The sequence below is a fragment of the Lineus longissimus genome, chromosome 2 (genome assembly GCF_910592395.1).
Source record: "Lineus longissimus chromosome 2, tnLinLong1.2, whole genome shotgun sequence".
Taxonomy (NCBI): domain Eukaryota; kingdom Metazoa; phylum Nemertea; class Pilidiophora; order Heteronemertea; family Lineidae; genus Lineus; species Lineus longissimus.
Genome location: NC_088309.1, coordinates 13297470 through 13321455, shown reverse-complemented (window position 1 = coordinate 13321455; position 23986 = coordinate 13297470). Strand labels below are relative to the sequence as shown.

Here is a 23986-nt window from a genome sequence, read left to right as displayed (position 1 = left end):
TCAACAGGCCTGTGAACTCCTGTCAACCAGAGTTGGAATGCTGTAGCTGATGCAACATCCATGATTACCAATACCCCAATTATAGCATGCCCATGACTCATGAATCTGCTGAATTATTTAGTATATATGATTGCACTAGTAATATGTGTAATGTTACCCTTTGGTATCACTTCTAAACCCAGCTGCTGGTAGACGTCATCAAGAACAAACGTTGTATCTGATTGTGTATTGAGCATGGCAGACACTAAAAGTTCGAAATTTGGTCTATCGTGGTGATATACCCAAACTGGCAATATCATGGAGCTTTTGCAGGTAAAGTTGACATAGGCATGGGCATGGCTCGGAGTGGCGTCGGTCACGTGGCTGTCTGCTTGGCTCTGTTTACTATCTCGACGTTTCTCATCCTCTTTCTTTAGACTATCCCTATACAGCGACGTAGGGTGTGATCGTTCATACTGCTGGCACTTCAATCTTTTCTTACATTCCTTGGACCTGTGTCCACGCTTTAAGCAGCCCCAACACAATGTACCAGTTCGAACAAATGTCTTCTTTTCTTCTAAAGTCTTTGCCTGGGACTCTAGGCCAAGAGTACAATTTCTCCCTGAAATCGTTTGCAATCACAAACGGATCACTGAAACGTTTCTCAAGTAGTGTCCACGCAGCAGCATAGGCGCCGTCTCCTTGCAACGGTAGGTAGCCCTCCACGGCATCCTTTGCCGCACCGCACAAGTAGCATTTCAGGTAGTGTATGCACTCGGACGATGTTATACCCCTTCCCTTGATCAGTGCGTGGAAGGCCATTTTCCAGGAGGGGAAGGATAGCGGGTCGCCAGAGAAGACCCCAGGCTCAGGTGGCGGGAGTCTGCTGATGTTCACTTGCTCTGCAAAGACGTTGAGGAACTCCTTGAAATGCGACATCTGTAGTTGATTGGCATCAGAAGACTCAGGTCGTGACATCCATGGTCGATCAGCATAGGAAGGCTCTTCAGGCTGTGACATCTGTGGTCTACCGGCATAGGAAGGCTCTACAGGTTGTGACATCTGCGGTCTATCAGCATAGGAAGGCTCTGTAGGTTGTGACATGTGCAGTCTATCAGCATAGGAAGGCTCTATAGGTTGTGACATCTGTTGTCTATCAGCATGGGACGGCTCAGGACCAGGTCCTGACATCTGTTGTCTCTTAGCATTGGACGGCTCAGGACAAGGTTGTGACATCTGTTGTCTATCAGCATTCGGCTCAGAGTGCTTAGGTTGTGACATCCGTCGTCGATTGGCACATTCTTCAGCTAAAAGACCTTGGCCCTCTTGAGGATTCTCCACTTCACCAACATCAGCATTACCAATACCATAGTTCTGATTATCAGTGAGGAATCTGTCCATCATCCCATGTTGCTCATCCATCATCAACGACCCAGGCTGTTGTGCCAGGTCTGCCTCCGTTAACGTTATCTCCTCTATCTGTAATCTTCTCATTCTGGCTTCCGCTCTTTGAACGTTCTTTTCTAAGGCTTGCTCTTCTTTCATGAACTGCAACTGAACCTTCGGTTGGTCGATCGCTCCTCTTGAAATTGTGGGAGATATTCTTACGTGGTTGGTCCTCTTCAGATGCTCAGGATAACGTTTGACATTTCATATGATTTCACTGTAAGTGCACCAGGATTCAGACTGTTTCAATCAACTCATACACTCAACAGGAACACAGCATTATATTTCAATGGTTTATTTTACTCTGGTTGTTCCAAATTGTTCCATAAACTAATCCAGACCAAGTTCCAAGTTCCGTGAAATCTACAAAGATAGATTTGTACAACACATAAGCACTATTGCAACAGGATTTTCGTACAAAGATGAGTTTTCTGTAATAAAACTGCAAGAAAATGGGTAGAGATGTCTTGTCTTCAATGCTCTTGGTTTACTAAAATAAAACCTTAAAATGTTGTTCTCTCATTTACAAGGTGACAGTCAAGCTATCAGAAATCCCAGGTATATAAGCGAATCATAATATTATTCACAGAGATTCTATTTTGGAAACTGCTCAGTCTTATTACTGCAGTGCAGCCATCTATCATAAGACGGAGAAACTACTCAAAACCACGAGGACCGCACTCCTACGCCATGCAGTGCTGCCACACAGCATTGGAAATGTGAACCAGAATGACAGGCAGAAAAGACAGGATTTCCAAGAAACTCCACAGTCAAACTGTATCATACAACCTCTCTAATCAAAGATGAAAGGCTCAAGAACATCAATATGCGTGACAACTGATCATTTCTTTCATATTTATTGAGATTTACGGAGAACTATTGCCATCTCAGGACGCGGCGGGATAAAAAGAGCATGGTTTCTCATCGCTGAATTCCTGCATCACTTCAATGCTCGTTATTTCATAATTCTAGCCCAAATTTCCACAAACCAGCTTATAACGTGGGCTTCTAACATTGACATGTTTGTCAGATAGTTTACCTAATGAGTTGGGTTTTCTAGCTTATTTGATTTCTTAACAGTTCCGAATCTCTGATTTACTCAAAATCGAAAATGGGGAAGCCCAAATATCACAAAAAACACGGGCAGCATCCGGATCCGGTTTATGTCAGTCTCAAGGGTACATGTTACCATAGTCTCAAATCTCAAATCCTAGTTAATGCAGACGATGCATTTACACCCAGCACAATGTTCTGATTGATTGAAACATATTACTTCTGAGAATGATTTGAAGAATCTGGGTTCTTTCAATATGAATCCTTCTACTCATCGTGTAACATTTTTTCAAGTAAGACGCGATCGGACATAAAGTGAACTAACACATTTTCCTGTCCCATCATCCCTTTTCTAGTCGATTGCGAAGCTATGACGGGATTCATTTTGAATAGAGAGAAAAACATGTTTTCACCCGAAAATAAATGCAGTGTGGTCTATTCAAGTGAAATTTCCACCGGACTTTGGGGGTTGTTCGTGGCAAAGTCGCCACAGCTTAGATGGAAAAACTTGATGTTTTCAGTGGAATTGCTGCCAAAAACACTCTGGTATCGCCAGAAGAGACTGTCATAACTGAGATATATTTGCAACTAAACGTCTAGGTCCTGAGGACAAGTCTTTTAAAGTTTCAGATGGATCCATGGCCGTTTTCAACAGTACTTTTGGGTTTTCTCATTCTTTCTTGAATTTGACCCATATTAATTATTAGTATGTAAATTTACATAATCTAAATGTATCATATTTTAAGGGACCACCACTACGGTTCAATAAGCCATAAAAACAGTACATTTCAAGCTAAGTACTGAATACAAGATGCTAAAAGTTATCAAATCACAAAAACGTCAACCATGGGAAAAAAGGCAGCAATAGTGGTGTGAATCTGCAATGTTCCAAATCCTGAGAATTTATTGCCATACCTTGAGAGAATATACTTTCCAATACCTTCACCGACAATGGAGTTTGCCTCTACCAGCAGAGGTGGAAGAAAACTTCTTTATGATGGATACTGCTACGTCAAACAAAAGGATCGGGCAGATGGGAGTGAGTCGTGGGAGTGTGAATTAAGAAGTAAATGTAAAGCCAGATTTCATTAACTCAGTAACAGAATAGTTGAAAGAATGAATGAGCACACCCACAGCAGGGATGCAGCAAGAACCGAAATGTTGGCCGTGTATGGCAAGCCAAAGCGGAATTTATTCAAGACCGTGGAATTACTATTCAAGAAGTTAAATATATGTTCAAGACCAAAATATGTTCAATCCTGAATCAAATATTGTCAACCTTGAATCAAATATTGTCAACCTTGAATCAAATATGTCCAACCCTTGAACATTTTCAAAACATGAATACAAAAAGTTGTAAAATCTCATATATGAAAATATAATGCATTCTTGAATACTTTTGTTCAACCTTGAATCAAATATTGTCAACCTTGAATGAAATATATTCAAGACGCACGTGACCATATCCAAGACGCACGTGACCATGAAATTGATGACGTAGAACCCATGCTACTTCTGATGCGTTGCGCTTCATGACATGATTGAATTACCAGTAGTGGCATTCATGGCAAACATTACAAACCCTCAAAATACAATCCTATACAAATTGTGTCGGCCTATAAATGATTGTGTGGCTGTAACTGCTAAACCACAGGGTGAGCCACCACCTGCTGTATCAGCTCCCTCATTTCTGAGGGAGCACCCATCACAGAATTTCGAAGATCCCGCAAGAGATCTTCGAAATTACTGGCATGAGCCAGTAAATTTAGCTTCTCCTTGTCCATTATAAGGATTCTTCTTCTGTCATCGTCAGTCGTGTGTCTGTTTAGTTTTGTAAAACTCGTTAAACCTCGTGCGAAGAATTCGAGCTCCGAAACGCATCAGAAGTACCATGGGTCTACGTCATCAATTTTGTTGTCACGTGCGTCTTGGGTATGGTCACGTGAGTCTTGAATATATTTCTTTCAAGGTTGACAATATTTGATTCAAGGTTGAACAAAAGTATTCAAGAATGCATTAAATTTTCATATATGAGATTTTACAACTTTTTGTATTCATGTTTTGAAAATGTTCAAGGGTTGGACATATTTGATTCAAGGTTGACAATATTTGATTCGGGGTTGAACATATTTTGGTCTTGAACATGTATTTAACTTCTTGAATAGTAATTCCACAGTCTTGAATAAATTCCGCTTTGGCTTGCCATAGCCGTGGGAGACTTGTGGATGGATAATCAATTTTCAATTTACACCTAGTTGTAAACTTCCGCGATTAATATACATGTATCATGATGATGCGGTGAATTTTAAATACAAAAATGTTGGGTGGCAAATGTCTGGCTGCAGATGTCCAATGGTGGCAAAAGTCTGGGGGGTAAACATCCGGGGTGCATGTCCTATGGTTGCAAAAGTTTGGGGGGCTAACGTCCGCGGGGCAGATGTCCTAGAACCACCCAGCCCTGGCCCGGCCTGGGCTTGGGGCAACGGGATAAACTCTCGTCCTTGGCTTGGCCCTCCCTAAACAACCTATAGCGCTCTATTTTGGTGTTTTCGGGTGGATAGGCCTGTGTTCTCTGCCGTTCGAGAGCTGAGCCAAATGCAGGAAAGTGACAATAACACCCCCGCCAAGCGAAGCTCAAGGCAGTGTCACTAGTCTATGGTACTTAATACTGGAAGTGAAAGCTGATGTGCTGTTCGGTGCATTGAATTTGGCAATCATATGTGGAGATTGTAGGCCTACTTGTAAGTGAGTGCAAAGGGCTGTCAGCATGCTCTGTCTGAAACAGGGAGTGCAGTGTTCACCGGGCTGCATACAATAGCATTCCGCGAAGATGACGTCACTGCAGCTGCTGCTCTCTATTTCCCCATCGCTGAATTACAGGTAATGTCGGACAAACATGCGGTTTCGTAATGGATTCAGGCTTTCCAACTAGGGCAGTTAGATTCAATCTGGCACATGTCCGAGTGTTGGAAATACTACATAATTGTTTTGAATATTTCTCTCTCTGACTCTATGGTATCATTCATGCTAAAAACAATGCAGGGTCAAAGATAATTGACTTTGAAATAAGCTCAAATGCGTCGAAATCCGACTGTCACGTGACTAAAACGTTATCAATATCTTATTCAAATGACCTTGTGAGCTATAAATAGTAACTTCGCGGAATGCTATTCATTAATTCAGAGTGAGACTACACCACTTTCAAGATAGGTGCTAGTACTTTTCAACAGCTGCTGAGGGGACATCAGAGTTAAAAAGAATCATTTAGCCACCCAAAACTTGAAAAGAAAATGCCTTCAAATGTAACCATTTCATATCAAATATAGACACAACATGGAAGGTATCTAAAAGTTTGAGTCCTGGACGACATGCAACTTTTGTAGACCGGTACCAACTTTTGGCCCACCCGTGAATCTATGTCGTAGCAGGTACGTCATCATCCGTCGTCCAGCAGTCGTAAGACATGGGTGGCACGTTTCATAATTGCTGAAACTACTGTACTCAAACTTGGTACACATGTACCCCTGGGTGACTGCTACTCAGAGACCGAATCGCTGCCAGATGTCATTCCTCGTTTGACCACCAGGGGCGTTATGCAAAAAGTGAAAAAATAAACCTCTTGCTGCTGAACCTCTTTCTTTCAAGAGGTTCAGCAGCAAGATGTTAAGTCTTACTTTCCACTATCTTGGTGCCAGAGTGCAGTCTTCAAATTGACAGGCAAGTCAATTTTTTGTCACGGTATCCTATTACGTGCTCATCGGTAGTTTTCAAATTGACTCTAGTCAATTTAAGTTTACATTTGTATTCGGTAGTTTGGATTTGTGAGTATCTTTTGGGAACTGTTTTTGGCTCACCGGAGGGGAGTCTGTACAACACCGCAGTGTCCGTCGTCCGTCGTCGTTGTCGTATCCTATTTCTAAAACAGTGGCACGTTTCTTAACCACTAGGGCTATGGACTCAAAACTTTGTATGCATGACTCCCTAGGTCAGATGACTTTTGACACTGAATTTCGGTCCGGTCTGATTCTTGACTTGGCCACTATAAATCTCACTTATTAGTGATTTGTTTTTGATGAACTTTTTATGGTAGGTTCTCCTGGCAAGGATATATCACATATCATACGCGTTTTTGATTTCACCTACTTTTCAAGGTCACAGATTCATAAATTTGCCGTTCGAGTGTAACTGTGGCACGTTTCTTAGCCAATAAAGCTATAAACTTGAAATGTGGTACACATGACTCCCTACATAACCTCTGACACCGAATTTCGTTCTGATCTGATTCTCGGCTTGGCCACCAGGGGGCCAAAACTAAAAATAGTAAAAAGTGCAATATCCCGCTCAATAGTGACTTGTTTTCAATTTTATTTGATGGTAGGTACTCAGAGCAAGGATAAATCACGTATCCTACAGGTTTTTGATTTGACCTAAATTTCAAGGTCACAGAGGTCAAATGGTGTGAATTGGCCGTTTGTGTGTAACTATGGCACGTTTCTTAACTACTAAATCTAAAACTTGGGACACATAACCCCTAGGTCAGATGACCCGTGACACTGATTTTCGTCCGGTCTGATTCTTAACTTGGCCACCAGGGGGTAAAACCAAAAATTTGAATAGTGCCATATCTCGCTTGTTACTGATTAGTTTTTGACAAAAAATTTATGGTAAATACTCTTAGCAAGGATACATGACATATGATACGGGTTTTTGGCTCACCGTAGGGGAGTCTATACAACACCGCAGTGTCCGTCGTCGTCGTCGTCGTCGTCCGTCGTATCCTAGTTCAAAAACAGTGGCACGTTTTTTAACCGCTAGGCCTATGAACTTAAAACTTTGTACACATGACCCCCTAGGTCAGATGACCCGTGACACTAAATTTCTGTCCGATCTAATTCTCTACTTGGCCACCAGGGGGCCAAATGTGGATATCTAAAAACTGTGATATCTCGCTTATTAATGACTTGTTTTCGATAAAACTTTTGTGGTAGGTACTCATAGCAAGGATACATCATATATCTTACGGGTTTTTAATTTGATCTACTTTTCAAGGTCGCAGAGGTCAAATGGCGTGAATTGGCCGTTTGAGTGTAACTATGGCACGTTTCTCAACCACCAAAGCTATGAGCTTGAAACTTGGTACATATAACCCCCTATATCAGATAACCTCTGGTGCTGAATTTCAGCCTGATCTGATTCTTGACTTTGCCACCAGGGGGCCAAAACAGAAAAAGTAAGAAGTGCAATAGCCTGTTTATTAGCAAATTGTTTTTTGATGAAATTTTTATGGCAGGGACCCCTAGCAAGGTTACCTAAGATGTTGCACGATTTTTCGGATTTGACCTACTTTTTAAGGTCGCAGAGGTCAAATGGCGTAAATTTGCCGTTTGAGTGTAACTATGGCACGTTTCTCAACCGCAACAGTAATGAACTTGAAACTTTGAACAAATGACCCCCTAGGTCAGTTGACCTTTTACACTGAATTTTGGTTCAGTCTGATTATTGACTTGGCCACCAGGGGGCCCAAACTCAAAACTCAAAAAGTGTGATTTCTCGCTTATTACTGATTTGTTGGCTCACCGTAGGGGAGTCTATACAACACCGCAGTGTCCGTCGTCCGTCGTCGGCGTCGTCGTTGTCCGTCGTATCCTAGTTCAAAAACAGTGGCACGTTTTTTAACCGCTAGGCCTATGAACTTAAAACTTTGTACACATGACCCCCTAGGTCAGATGACCCGTGACACTAAATTTCTGTCCGATCTGATTCTCTACTTGGCCACCAGGGGGCCAAATGTGGATATCTAAAAAGTGTGATATCTCGCTTATTAGTGACTTGTTTTCGATAAAACTTTTGTGGTAGGTACTCATAGCAAGGATACATCATATATCTTACGGGTTTTTAATTTGATCTACTTTTCAAGGTCGCAGAGGTCAAATGGCGTGATTGGCCGTTTGAGTGTAACTATGGCACGTTTCTCAACCACCAAAGCTATGAGCTTGAAACTTGGTACATATAACCCCCTATATCAGATAACCTCTGGTGCTGAATTTCAGCCTGATCTGATTCTTGACTTTGCCACCAGGGGGCCAAAACTGAAAATATAAGAAGTGCAATAGCCTGTTTATTAGCAAATTGTTTTTGATGAAATTTTTATGGCAGGGACCCCTAGCAAGGTTACCTCAGATGTTGCACGATTTTTTGGATTTGACGTACTTTTTAAGGTCGCAGAGGTCAAATGGCGTAAATTGGCCGTTTGAGTGTAACTATGGCACGTTTCTCAACCGCAACAGTAATGAACTTGAAACTTTGAACAAATGACCCCCTAGGTCAGTTGACCTTTTACACTGAATTTTGGTTCGTTCTGATTATTGACTTGGCCACCAGGGGGCCCAAACTCAAAACTCAAAAAGTGTGATTTCTCGCTTACTACTGATTTGTTTTTGATAAAAGTTTCATGGTAGGTACTCCCAGCAAGGATACATCACATATCTTACAGGTTTTTGATTTGACCCACCTTTCAAGTTCACAGAGGTCAAAGTTGAAAACTTTACCGTTCTTGGTACGTTTTGTCGTTGTTCAATGTAAAGAGTTTTAATTTTGTGTAATGATGCATCTAAGAAGCCACTATTTGTATGCTAAGTTTCAGCCAGATCGGAATTCAAATATGGCCGAAATTGCATGTTTTGTGGGTTTTTCCTCGTATTGTGGCAATCAAAAGGTCGTGATTTCAAACCCCGGTCAAGGACAGCCAAAAATATTTTTATTTTTCATCTTTTCCTTTTTTCTTTTCTGAGTTCTATCTTACATTTTCTTCATTTTTTTATTCATTTGGTGCCATAGATTTAATTTGGCGGCCATCTTGGAAATCGTGTTTTGCCGATTGCTGTAGTGTAACGAGTGATGAAATTGTTATGGTCAGGTGGATGTGTCTACATCACATATCACCCTGGTTTGTTATTTGACCTACCTGTCAGGGTCACTGAGGTCAAAGTTAAAAATATATTCACCATTGTCATACTGTAGCACTTTCTGTAACTGTCTACTAAAAATACTTACGGTGAGCACAATGGCCCCTGGCCGTTTCATTTGATTTGATGTACTTGTCAAGGTCACCGAGGTCAAATGGCGTAAATTGGCCATTTGAGCGTAACTGTGGTACATTTGTTAATCCCTAGGTCAGCTGACCTCTGACCCTGAATTTCAGTCCGGTCTGATTCTCGACTTGGCCACCAGTGGGCCAGAAGTGAAAACCTAGAAAGTGTGATATCTCGCTTATTAGTGATTCGTTTTCAATAACATTTTTATGGTAGGTTTTCCTCGCAAGGATACATCACATATCGTATGAGTTTTTGATTTGACCTGTTTTTCAAGGTCACAGAGGTCAAATGGCGTAAATTGTTCGTTTGAGTGTAACTACGGCACGTTTTTTAACCACTAAAGCTATGAACTTGAAATTTGGTACACATGACTCCCTACATCATGTAACCTGGTACACAAAATTTTGATCTGATCTGGTACTCAACTGGGCCACCAGGAGGCCAAAACTAAAAAAGGGGAAAAGTGCAATATCTCGTTTATTGGTGAGTTGTTTTTTATGATATTCTAATGGTACTTACTCCAAGCAACGATACATCACATGTCTGACTTTGGTTTGACCTATATACTATACATGTACAATGTTTCTTAACCTGGTTGAATTCCAAAGCACCAAATATCTATACGGTGAGCACAATGCCCCTGGCCGTTTCATTTTGCATTATATTCACATTTAGTTTGCATCACGCAATTATATTGTCATTCGGTTTGTCCACTTTTATCTTCTTAAAAATCAAAAAATAATTCTGGTTAATTTACATCATTAAATGTGTATTGGTGCTAAATGTATGTTTCACTTATTTCAGGTTTCAAATAAAATATCATCATCTGAAAAATCCGACTTGACTGAGAAATCAATATGCACAGTGTACGAGCATGCTTTAGCTCCTGGAAGTAGAGTCCATTGTCACATTCTTTTGTTACGAAAGGGTTTTTCAATGAGAATCAACTATTTTTCAATTAGCTATACCTCGTCGGTATTGATTTGTGCACTTGTGCACTTGTCCACCCTATACAACAAAGAATTGGGCCATTGGAATGTACTTCCTATTAGTATAGCATGCTCTGCCTATGAAGTGCTTGTACACAGTGATGTAGGGTAACAAGGGTCTGGCGTGGAACAATTTTTGGGAACATTTTCAACCCATTCTGACCACAATAGTTATGAACAATCATCCATTCACTCCTGTCGTTTGTTGCCCCATATGACCGTGGGACATTTCATTCATTTCTTGTTTGTAACTTTTGTAAACTTGTTTCTAGTATCATTTGATGGTCATTTGCTTTCTTACTACTTCCAGTGTGCCCAGTCTGAGCTTGACCTGGACACAGTCAAGACGATTCTTGGCGAATACAAGATCCACAATGCTGACATTACCTTGCGATGTGACGCAACACCTGAAGATCTTATTGATTGTATTGAGGGAAACAGAATCTATGTTCCTTGTATATACGTTTTAAACAAAATCGATCAGATTTCTATAGAGGTATGTATAACCACCAATAATAATTCCCACCATTATGATTTGTAATGTCTTTTGATAAAAGAGCAGCCAGTGTTAACACACACAGATAGAAGAAAGACAGTGAAATAGGGTTTGATTTGCGTAATTGTTGGATGGAAAAAGCAGGGTGCAAATGCATGCACTGCAATATACTACTCTTTAAACACATCGTAGTACAACACCACTACTATAATGGACATAGAGCTGAAATAGTTTGTCACACATCTCCTCCGTCAGTTCAGATCGGATGACCTTGAAACTTTTCATGAAAGTCGTGGTTGATATTGAGATGGTTCTCGACGGGTTAAATGGGTAAACTTTGCAGCGATCTCTGAGAAATAGTATTTTTTGTTCTTTCTATATATGGGCATACTCATTAACATAAGGGGCCTTTTCAGCAGGTCTGATTTGCATATGGGGCCATCTATTAAATCAAAAGTGTGGTATTATACAAAAATAAGCCGGGAAAGTATTGGGGCCACTATATGTTTAAAGCATTCATCCATTTCCGCAATTTTTCCCCCTTTATTTTGGTCGTACTCTTTCACCTTACGTTGTTAATCTCTCTTGATTTTTCTAAGTACCGTATTGGAATTCATCACGTGGTACACGTCACATAATAAGAAAACCGCCTCACCCGACCCAAGCACTGGGCGCAAAGTAGCGCACAGCTCTCTATATGAATACCCGGGGCAAAAATAAAATATAATATAAAATCCTGATTAACATTTCTTTACTGCAATAAAAACAGGCTAACCGCTGCAGATTAACAAGTAAGCGAGTGTTCCGGAACGAGTGGAGTCCGTGCGGAGGGTGTCGAAAAAACCCTAGGCGAACTACTTCCTCCGTCTGGTGCTGCCACCCACTATGCTCGCGGCATTTGTTGTACTAAGTTCGTAACACGCCAACTCTTCACCATTCGCGAAATAGTTCGTCAAAATATGTCGAGACCACTTTGAAGAGTAGTGGAGTTTGATTTTTCCGGTCGTTTTGGCCAAAAACGTGTATAGTGTTAGTAATTTGGAGGAAAATCATCCCCCCAAATCATCATGTTCGATTTGTAAACACTTTGGTCGGCGCGGAGTGCTCCACATCACACATCGACCTATTTTACGCATATCAAAATCAAGACAACATCACAACCCCCAGACATATGATTTCAATTCACCCAAATTGCCCGGACCCCACAGTAAGCCAACACCCTAAAACAGCCCGCGCCACGGATATTATGCTTAGTATACATAAAGTGCAGCCTGACTGTAAAGGGAGGTGAGTGACACTGAAGGTGACCAAAATAACCCTGTGTAAGATTTACTTTTAGCTATCTAGTCCCCGTCAACCTATGTATGTAGGGTTGAGAGGAAACTCTTGGCATGGCAAGGTAAAATTCCCTCAATTAATAACCCTGTTCCAGGTGGCTAATGCGAGTATTGTCCATATCATTAGAGAATTGTGAACCCAGGTGGTACCATGTCTGCCAAGTTTTGGGAAAACTGGACATTTAATAAATTAAATAGTATAATGTCTGTTTTGTCAGAACATCAAAGGTGTACAGTGTACAATTTTAGAATTATTTACCGAGTATTGACGATTGTGTGCGGTGTGTTGTGTATTGGTATACATTGTAAACGTGTAACAATGCACTGTGTACATTCTAGAGCTCGGTCGGTCGGTCGGTCATTCTTTTGAACAAAAACAGGCTCAGCAGAAGGAATTTTATTTGGTCCAGTGACTCATGAAAAGTCAACATTTGTGGTATTTACTGTTGCATTGTGGTTTGCTTGACAAATAAAACTTTTGTGCTATTAATTTTGGCCAAAACTCTTACATTATCAGCGGAAAAAAGTTTAATACATTATGTTAATTACATGTAGTTTAGTTCCGTGTTCTGTCAAAGGAAAGTCGTGGCGCTGTTGGTTATTTCTAGGAACTTCCAAGAAATTACAGTACTTGTCAAAAGTGTGGTATATTCTGACATCTTATATGTATTCCTTCTTTGGTTTTTTTCTTATTTTGGTCAATGATGAAATCAAAAATCACAAAATTACAAAAAATCATGAATCTCTATTCCCCTAATTGTCCTATATTAATCTATTATTGCCATTGCTGCCTACCTGCTGAAGCAATATTTCCTGCCGTGAAATCCTTTGTGTAGTGTCGAGCCCTGCTCAGAGATTGAAATGGCTGGACATTTCATCCCAGGTAATTTCTACACCGGGTAACTTCATTTTATCCTGGGTAACTCCTACACTGGGTTTGTTGGGCCTGCATGGTCTCAACAATTCGGTAATTAATGACTCATGGGACACTAGCACCCACTGTTGACGGAGACTCGAGAGTCTGCCTGCAGACTCAACTGACAATTCTAATTGACCTTATGATAATTGAAAGGGGATAAGCAATTTTCATATTGTTGGTAATTTATAGTATTGAAAGTTGGGTAAATGTATGAAAAAGATTGATTTTGTGGGAGAAATGTGAAAAATGGGTGTTCAAAATGGGTGCTGATTTGCAACTGTCTGAGCATGCTCAGAAGCCAGCACATTATGATAATAGTTTAAAATTCTATGGCCAGGTGGCAATATAGACAAATTTAGAGCGGTTTAGAGGGAGGTTCCCTATCGATTGTGGGTCGAACCCAAAATCCAAGATAGTCACCATAACGCCATCATTGTTTTTCGCATTCTGCCCCATAACTCGAGAACCGAGTGAGTGACAGACCTGAAACTTCTGTGGTGTGATGGCCTAGCATAGGGGAGATTTCCTATTGATCTTGGACCGACCCAAAATCCAACATGGCCGAGGGCTGCTATCTTTGCAGGGGGGGCACAAATTCAAGTTCGATCTCCCAACCCAGTGGGAGGCAGGACATTACTTGGAAAAGCCAGGAACCCGAGGAACAGCCGAGGTCCCCCGGGTGTTCCCCGGGAAATACCCTACCTATATGACGTCTCCATATTGCTTGGGACTTAGGTTTTCCCAGTTAAAGTAACGTTTTGCGGCTTGGTTACAAAAACTGCAATAACTTTGGCAATACATGTCGAAACTCAACGCGACAAAAAGCATTATTGTCTGCAAGATCTACGCTACCATAATCTAATATATCAAGAGATACTTTCTCGGATATTGAATAAGTTTTTACAATATCAAATTTTAACACTCTGCTGACTTACTCATAAATGCCAATATAAGTCTCGAAAATAAAATTGGAACAACATGAAACACATTTTTGATCCATCTTAGCCACGGTCTCCATACTTTTGGGGTAAAAGTATGTGAATAAAGGCAACTGGATATTTTTAAAGCCCCAAATTTACAGTTTTTGCTGTAATACACTCTTTATTGGTTTCTATGGTAACCGGCCATTAAACAGTATTAAAGATATTTTACAAAAACATCTGATTAAATTGAAGAGGAGATAGTAACCTTCATCACAAAAGTCAAATTACATCAATTGGTCATGTTAAAAGAAATCTACATGACTTTCAATAATTTCTGTCAATCTCATAAGTTTTCTTTAAATTGACGTATCAAAAAGTCATTGGGGTTATTGGGCAGGGTTAGAGATATGCTCTATTGAGTTCAGGCACAATCTGATAATCAATATGACTGTCATGCATCCATCCATCCCCTGGTTCACCTGGCAAATAACAGCAACAACGGTAACAGCACCTGGCATGAATGACACAGTGTGTTACCATTGGCTGCTGCCAGTGAACTTTATACATATTCATATGTTACATCCCCTCAATTTAAGAAAATTTAGCAAAAATTTTAAATCACTATCGTTATAATATGGGATAAAATACTTAAACTTCCTTTCACTTCAAACTTCTGTTTGAAAATTAATCCAACTCTTATAATTCACGTTTAACAATCCCTGTTTCAATCACTTTAATTTCTACTTTCCATTTTCCAACTCAACAAATTATTACTTTCCTGACAATCAACTAGCTTTCAAATATTTTAAAAACAATCTTTGTTTTGTAAGCACACATTCAAATATGCCTTCTATCAGTTATACCTCCCTGATACATTTTAAAACCTTTCGAAATTTGTCTTGCAATACCGTCTATTTAAAATGTACAATTTTACACATAATCTTTCAATCTACTGCTTTCTGTCTCTAAGTTGCTATTGTAATATAAATTTCCTCCCTTATCACACTTGTATTTACCTTGTTTAGGTAAATACAGTTACTTTCTTAGTTTCACTCATAATGATAAACAAAAGTTCATAACTTTACTTATGTGTAAATCATGTTTGCACAATTCTGAATTTACTTCCAGGTCATCATTTAGTGATGAAATAATGTCATATACTAACTTAATCTCGAAATACATGCATCTTAAAAGTTACCCCGGAAATAAGTAGAATCAATTTCATTCATACATAACGTCACGAAAATTAGACCATCAATGCTAAATTCCCAAATAGCTACTTCCAATTAAACCAGTAAAAACTGAAGAGGCTACGAAAAACATGGATCTGATGCCATCCGGTCAACAAAAAACAAGATAACCATGATTTCGATTCAGATAATTACCAATAACCTCAGCGAAGGAAGACTTGGAACGCATCAATGGAGCAAAGCTGAATAGCACATTCCAGTAAAGAAAAACAACGAAATGCAGTGTTGTTTTAACAACTACATGTATAAACCATAAACTGGTAAGTATCAGCCTGTGCCGAAAGTATATCACACTGAGGTGAAACCAAAACAAACAGATTAGCAGCTTTGGAATGCAATTTTCCATTTGGAACGCAGTATCAATGATGAACTGTAGCTGGGGTCATAATCCAAAAATAAGTGTCTGAACATGTAATCTTACATAAACCATTCTTATTTCTACCAATCTACATACTAAAGCTATTTACAATCAAAACTTGACAACGAACACTGGTCTTGCGCATGACTAAAATCAATGGCAACGAATATGAACCACTTATCCGATATGCTGTCTGAAGGAACAGATTCTTGGCTAATTTATGTGGAGAACCTTGGCATGGAATAGTACCTTTGGAAGGAATGTCCTTAATCAAACCTAAGCATTCCGGGTATAAATGAACTGCACACCAATACCTTTCTTATGGAAAATTCTCTCTTTCATCTGCTGAAGCCAAGACCTGCAAATTACCTCCTCTAAATCTTGCCCTGTCTAGGTGTGAAGTGGAATCTGCTTTGGGTGCATCCTCCAAGGCTTGGAGGAGATTATTCTGCTGGTGGTCTGACTGAACATTCGGAGGTGCAAAGACATTGTTGGTTGTCGGCTGCTGATGCTACGTGCGTGGTCAAGTCGATGGGGTCGTATTATGCTGTGAAAATTACCCATTGTTCGGTTGTCTCGCAAATTTCAGTACCACACTCGTCTGTGTAATGAACTGTCTGCTCATGCGAAGTGTGTGCTTCCGTGTTATCGGCTTTATTGAACGCAGTGCGAAGTTTTTGCAGATTTGTGATATTGCTACGATCTGAATCAGTATGAATGAAAGCTGGTTTCAGACGATTGTACACGAATACATCCTGTAATACTTCCAGGGTACATAGCACGTAGTGTGTTTGGTCTAAAACTTGGTGGGTAGTGAATGGACCACACCATACTGTTTTGATTTTATGAGAGGCAACCTGTGTACTTGTGCTGCTAGGTTTATGCAAATAAACCAACTGTCCAACTGCGTACAATGGACTATCATCTTACCTATCACTGATCTTCCAGTTTGCGCTGTTTGCTGGTGTTGCTGTAACTCAAGCATTGTCTTCGCATCGTGCTGATATCGCTCTTTTAGATTTTCTACATACTCTTTGTAAGAATGCGACAAACCAAGCAAGATCAACTTTGAACCTAATTCTGCTTATTTCGGGCGGGTCTCGAAGGAACAACAAGTATTGTGGCGAATATCCTCCCAAGTGTGGCGATTCAAACGTGTTGTAGCTGAACTGTGCTACTGAGACGTACCGTACCCAGTCATTGCCGTATGGACCTAAGTTAGCACTTATCATATCTCCTACTGTACGCATATGACGTTCTATCATCATTGAACCATGATTTTCAACACTTATGCAATGTTGATTGATACCAAGTGATGAGCAAAGTAGAGAGAAAACTTCCCTGTAAGCGAAGTCGCGGCGTCTGTTACAACTACAGACGGAATACCAAACATGGTTACTACCTTTTGGAGAAAAGCTTCGCAAATTGTCTCTGCCTGTAGTGACTTTAGTGGTGTACAAATTATGTAAGGTGTCACGGCACAACTGGTTATCATCACACGCTTGTAACCAGTAACTGAACGCAGCATTGACTTGAAGTGGAGACTGGGCACGCTTATCGGTAAAATATTGTGCACTATGTAATCGTACACACTTTTGAACACTGGTGATGCCTGTTGAGCCATGCGCAGCGCATTAACTTCAATTGGGAGACTATAATCCCTGATTACTTTCCTCTTGATAATCTCTAACACGCGATCGAGCTCATACTGCTTTGGAATGTGTTTTGCTACAACTGCGTCGATATTTGTTATCAGTGGCGCTGCGGGGCATGACTGGTCAGCTAATGGCGCTTGATGCTCTTCCTCTGGAGTTGATGGGTGGCGATGCGGAATGGGTGGAGTCTGTCTGGCACGTGATGTGTTCTCTGCTGCTCCAAGGCGAAGGCTGGTTGGCTGACCTGCTGGTGGTGGCATTAGTGGTGTGGCTTCCGGTGGGATGGGTTGAATGACCACATGCTGAATGACTGGAGGAGTTGGGCTTTCCTGTGGCTTGAAGAGTGGGGCGGGTGTTATGCCCATCTGCTTGGCATACCCACGTGTTACTGTACGTTCCTTCCTTTGGCGGGAAAAAAGCAATCGTCGGCTATAATTTCAAATGCTGGTGTTCGTTGAGTAACCACAGCAACTGAATATGATTGAGCCGCTTTGGGCAAGCACTTGGAGTGATAAGCAATCAGTCTCTCCTCGCTGTCTACAGTTTACATTAAATGGCTGCCTGTACCTACCCTAGATGTGTCGGAATAAATCACAAATAGGCCATGTTGGATTGGCGCATGCAAAAGTGCTGGCGACATTAACAATTCCTTTACTTTATCGTAGACACATTGATGAATGTCGCTCCATGGAAATGTTTTGCTTTTTCTGGTTAGCTCATGAAGTGGTTTGAGATATTCCTGCAATTTTGGGAGATACATAGAAAATTAATTAAACTGCCCCTATGACACGACGTACTTGGCGACTTGAAGTCGGAATGCTCTATTTCCGAATTGCTGTGCACTTATTGCTCTTCGCTTCAATTCTTACGTAACCAGTATCATCAACTCGGATTATATGGCCTAAGTAGACCACACGGTGTCTGAACAGCATCACCTTTCTAGGACAAACTCGTAACCTATGTTGTGCCAATGTTGCAAACACCTGGCGGGGATGAACTTTGTGTTCCGCTGTAGACCTTGAGAACAAAATGATGTCATCGTGTATATTTATGAGAAACTTGTGCGCATTTGGGATTACTACCAATATTTGTGAGAGAACTTCTTGAAACTTGCTGAAACTGTACAACCCATAGGAACTATTTAATAGAAATATGAAGAGCCGCCATGGTATGATTTAATGCCAACGAATTTTTGTGCTCTTTCACTCAATGACAGAGAATAAAATGCACTCTTGTTGTCAAGCACACTAAGATCTTTGCAATTTGATATTCCTCTTCTAGGTATGCTTTCTGACAATAATGGAAATGGATGTTTTAGCTTCTTAATCCTAGAGTTCAAATACCTTAGATCTGCCACAAGTCGGCTCAGTTGTACCCTTTTTGGCATCAAGAAAAACTGGTGAGGCATACGATGTGTGACCCTTTTGTAAAACAGCTAATTTTACCAATTTAGCCATTCTGCATCTATGATGTGCTTGTTTTTTCTCACTTGTTGGGTAAGGACGTATATAGAAAGACTTGAGTCAGAAAGTTCGAAATCTATTTCAATGTAAGGGCAAGAACCTAATTCACTGTACAAACTGAAAGCTTTGCGATTTTCTTTTACAAGATTATACGCTTTTTCTCGCTCTGTGGGAGGTAAAATACTATCAGATAGATCTAGTGACTTTCTAATTACTTCGTCTTCTGCAAGCTGGGATATTGTTGCAGATTATCTCTTGGATGTCGGACATGCTATTAGATTGGGTATCAGATGTGTTGTGTCGAGTGACGCAATAGGCCTGTGTTTTTGCAAACAAATGGTGTCTGGTATGTTATTCGTCACACGGACAACTGCTTTACCTTTACGTAATCTAAAACTCATGCGGTCGGGAGTAGTAGTAAAGTGGGGGCTCTGGACCACCTCCATAGCTAAAAGTGTACACTTATATACACCTATGTACACTTATTTACAAGTCCATTGAGAGCCTCTAATCAGGCTAAAGTTCATTATTGCACACAATAATTGTCCGTGGGTTTCCCCACTGGTAAGTCAGGCGATCTCACGTAACAACTCTCTGGAACGTTCTGAAGTGTCGCAATCTATCAGTATATAAGAGTAATGAGGTTTGAGATAGCTGATAACACTGTGGTCGCTGCTCGACTGAGACTCGTTAAAGTCAGGGCCCGGCCACCCATTCTCGTTTACCCTTACTCAGCAGGACATAACAAACGTTTAACTCCCGTTTAGGGTCCTTTGAGCTGATCACTCAGCTGGGGTGAAACTGCGTGACAATAAGCACCGACCTGGACTACTCCAACCTGCTGAAGGAGCTAACGCTGCCGATGCTGAGGGAGCGCAAAAACCGGATGAGCGCAAAAACCGGATGAGCGCAAAAACCGGATGAGGCGGTGGATCTTCAGAGATGGCACTCCTTTACAGCGGAGATCCTTCTTCCGGGCGTTGTGAAATATCTGACAGCTAAATTCAACGTCGTCATTCTACTCGGAGGCCAAGGCAATTGTCAGTGGGTGTAAAACTGGTGAGACTGTCTTTCCTTCAAAGGAAAATGTGAAAAAGTGCTTCACAGAACTTTACAAAGCCAGGGATGCAGGGCAGATCACCTACCTATTTCAACGCTGGCCCCGTGACTTTTGCCGAAGTTAAACGGGAACTCAGATCTTCAAACATGAAGTCAGCCCCTGGTCTTGACCAAGTCAAATACTTGGCCATCTGTGATGATACAGTGATACCAAGGCTCGTAAAATTGTACAATTCTGTGTTGGGATCAGGTGCAACTCTTGGAGTGGACACCGCCTGGTGTACCAGTGTCGTCACGCTGATCCACAAAAAGGGCGACCTGTCTGATCCAAAGAATTTCAGGCGCATCGCCGTCACCTCCGTCATCTGTAGACTGCTACATAGGATTCTCGCCAGGCGATTTGAAACATATGCTGTGCGTAACAATCTCATCAAAATCAACCGCCAGAAAGGATTCATGAGAGGAACACCTGGCTGCTTAGAACACTCCCATCTACTGGACGCTTTAATAAGAAAGGCAAAGGACCTTGGGGGAAAGTCTGTGTCCCTTTCAAAAGGGGTCTATTTCAAAGTGACCCCCCTAAGCCCCATTCTTTTCAACCTGGTGATCAAACCCCTGCTCGAGACACTGAGTCAGCCTAATACTGTGGCCTGCGCCTATGCTGACGACTCTAACCTGGTCACATATTCGGGGGCGGTGCATTGCGAAACCACGGGCGAGTTCAGTGAGAAAGCTGACTTAATGAAGCTCAAAATTAGACCGGACAAATGCATTTCCTTTGGAGTGAGCCAGGGAGAGCTGGTGCCATTTAGAATTGTGGTGAACGGTCGGGCAACTGTTAGCTTTCTTGAACTCGATCATGTGTCTTATCTTGGAAGCTCTTCTGTGAAAACGGTGAATCTGAGGTGTCCGAAATCATCTTGTCCAAACTCGAGTCTAAACTCGCACGAATAGAAAGCGCTGACATACTCGGCAAAACCAAGATCAAGATTGCTCTAGACTTTCTACTTCCCTCGTGTTATCACGACCTCATGATAAATGACCTGACCCATGATTCACTGATCGCTCTTGACCGATTGTTTACAAACGCTGTTATATCATGGGGTGACAGTACCCGGCTCTTGCCACATCAGATTCCCAGCTACGTCTATCAGCCTCTCCAAACACACAAGGTTTATTTCCTGATCACGGCTGATGACCTTGTTCTCAAGAGTGTCATGTCGAAATATGCAAATAGTCCCTTTCTCGACCCTGCCTTTAGATTACTCGACCAGGACAGGCCGAAACAATTCAATAGGATGTCAATCTTTGGTAAGTTGGGTGATGACGTCACCGAACCCTGAAGGTTTCCAGTCAGCTCAAGGCATTTTACTGTCAACGATGTGTTTCAGGAAGACACTCAAACCATATACACTGACAGGTCTTGCTTTAACAACGGGTCTGCTGTAGTTAGGGCTGGGTATGGTGTTTTCTTGGGGAACAACCACCCCCTAAATGCATGCGGATCAGTCTTTCCACCGAATAACAACAGAGGCGAGTTGACAGCAGTCATGATCGCGCTACACCGGGGGATCGATATAGGGCTTACCCGCATCAAGATAAACTCGGATAGTCGGTATGTCATCGATGGCATCTACCCTTCTGGCGATCTAAATCTTTCCGTAAAGTCAAGAACGCAGACCTGTGGCGACAAGCTGTCTCAAAAGATAGATGTCGTGTTCGAGTACTGTCGCGCGCACGTTGGTCTCTTCGGAAACGAGCAAGCCAACAAACTGGTAGGCCAGGGATCGCTACTGGTGCCTGAATAACAGGTTATTCACTCCTTGGAACCCTCTTGAGTTACGATCGCCTCCATCCACCCCCAATGTCCCAGTACCAAAATGCCTATGACCTTTCGTTTAGAGCTTGTCTCGCCTCCATTAACCCTTGTTTTTCGACCCTCTTCCAGTAGCCCCTTTTTTAGGCCATCAATGTCCGAACCCGTTTCTGTCCTGACCTTAGTCTGAATGGCTCTCTTTTTGGCCTGATAATCCAACATCTCCCTTTGTATGGCCTCGAATTCCGTGTCAGAAATGATGCTATATGTAAAAGCTCTACTGACCAGAGCATTGATTGTTGACACTCCCGAAGCCAAGGAAATGATCCCCAGGGGCAAAGCCACCAGTACTCCCGCCCCCGATACAAGGGTTCCCACTGCCCCCGCACTTGTCACTGATCCCACCACACAAATTCCTGTGTTTACAACATGAGAGGTGGTAGGTGCAGCTTTAAATCTGCGTCGAGTCTTATGTCGTCTCTGGACTTCGTCACTTAGTCGGTCCCGCATGTTTGTTATCTGAGTTAATCTGAAGTTCATGCCATGGTTTTCCGGGTCAAGCCCCAATCTTGGATATAACTTGACCTCGTCAGGTGATGCAGTCGGTGTCATCATGATTGTATACTTTTCCACAGAAAATTTTACACTCTCAGTTCTATCAACAGTGATATTACCGTACTAACAGCGTCGCTTGCGTCCTGACCCTCAACTACTGAAACCAGGTTGATGACGTCACTTTGATCCAGGTACAGAGGCTTGGTAAATCTCTTAATTGCCGATCTGTTAGATGCTGGCTTTGTCACAGAAAACAGCGTTGACGGCTATTCTTATTCTTTGAATCGGCATTAAGCGACCCCCCACTCAAGCCCGCCAGTGAAATGTCTCTGACTGGTATGGATGTACCATCAGTCAACATGGTCTTACTGTATATGATCCTTGCAATGCTACTGGCCACCTTATCGACGTAAGCGTGTATCTCTTTCTGTGATCTGCTTCCTCCAGGATCGTCAGGCTTGTATATGCTCATCTCTTAACACCAGTGTGTATCTTATATATCTACCGTGAAAATTCACCACGTCACCATTCTCATCTCTGATTTTCAGCGATAATTTATGCACAGTCCTGCCCGACAGACGTTTGAAAGTGGGACTTAGAAATGTTTGTGTAATGCACAGTGTTGTTCCACTTCTCCTCCGAGACATTATACTACCCACCACGTAACATAGCTGCTTCAACGCCACCGACTTGGTGCCCTTGAGGGGAACTTGAAATTCGACCTCCCCGGTCGGTGAATCTACGTACATATGCGTGCACATCCTAGCTATATATTAGCCCTGCTTTTTTGTATGCTTCATTACAATCTCAAATCCCACCACCACTAGTGCCACGAGATGTTCGGCAAGGAATCCCAAAGCCTTCCCTGCCATCCTAAATATGAATCCTATCGGTCCTGGTAATCCCGCTGCACTCTTCTTTGCCATGTCTAGAAGGAATTTCCCGAACTTCTTCAATGCACCCCTGATCCTATCCTTAATGCCTGGTTTAGGTTTCGGACCCGGTTCAAGGTAGTCAACTTGACCTTGCTACTGGTTGCCGCCAGAGAGGTGGCCACTCCTCTCAATTCTCTCCTGTCGCCCGGGGTGAGGGGGACATCCGGGTTGTCTATCACTGACTCCATCTCCTCCTGAAGTTGCAAGTCGTCCATGTCGCCTGCGAAGATGTCCATCTCTATCTGCTCGACTCCTACCTCAACACAATCCTTGGCTCCAATGGAAGCCTCCTCTCTGCATTCAAGGCCTGAAAGAAATCACGGCCTCCCTTTGCCTTGTCTATGGTGGACCTTGCCCGAATCCTCCCGCTCCTGCCTGTCAATTTAACCTCAGTCTCCCTGCCCGCCAGCTCCGTCTTGTAGTACCACGCCCCGTCCTTGTAATCAAGTTGTGAGGAGAAAATCGGAGGGCGTGCCCCCTGGGAACGTGTCGTTTAGCTCTCTTATGAAGGGTTCTCGCATTTCACTCTGGATGACCGTCTCATCGCCATCCATCGGCAACAACGGTATTTGTTCGCCATTGTTGTAATTTTCGCCTTGGGCCCAGTCCTGCCCCGAGTAATCCCAATCAAAGTCCGCCATCGCCGCCTATATTATAGT

At 42.0% G+C, this 23986-nt stretch overlaps 1 protein-coding gene across 2 annotated transcripts in view; it reads left to right on the top strand.

Moving 5' to 3' along the window:
- Positions 1 to 23986, top strand: part of LOC135482655 (developmentally-regulated GTP-binding protein 1) — a 520179-nt gene that overhangs the window by 134015 nt on the left and 362178 nt on the right. For both annotated transcript variants that reach the window (XR_010446249.1, XM_064762906.1), the window contains exon 6: positions 10872 to 11057. Coding sequence is in view for 1 of the 2 variants with exons in the window: in XM_064762906.1 (XP_064618976.1) it covers positions 10872 to 11057 (186 nt within the window). In the remaining variant the exon portion in view is untranslated. The remainder of the gene's footprint in view (positions 1 to 10871; positions 11058 to 23986) is intronic.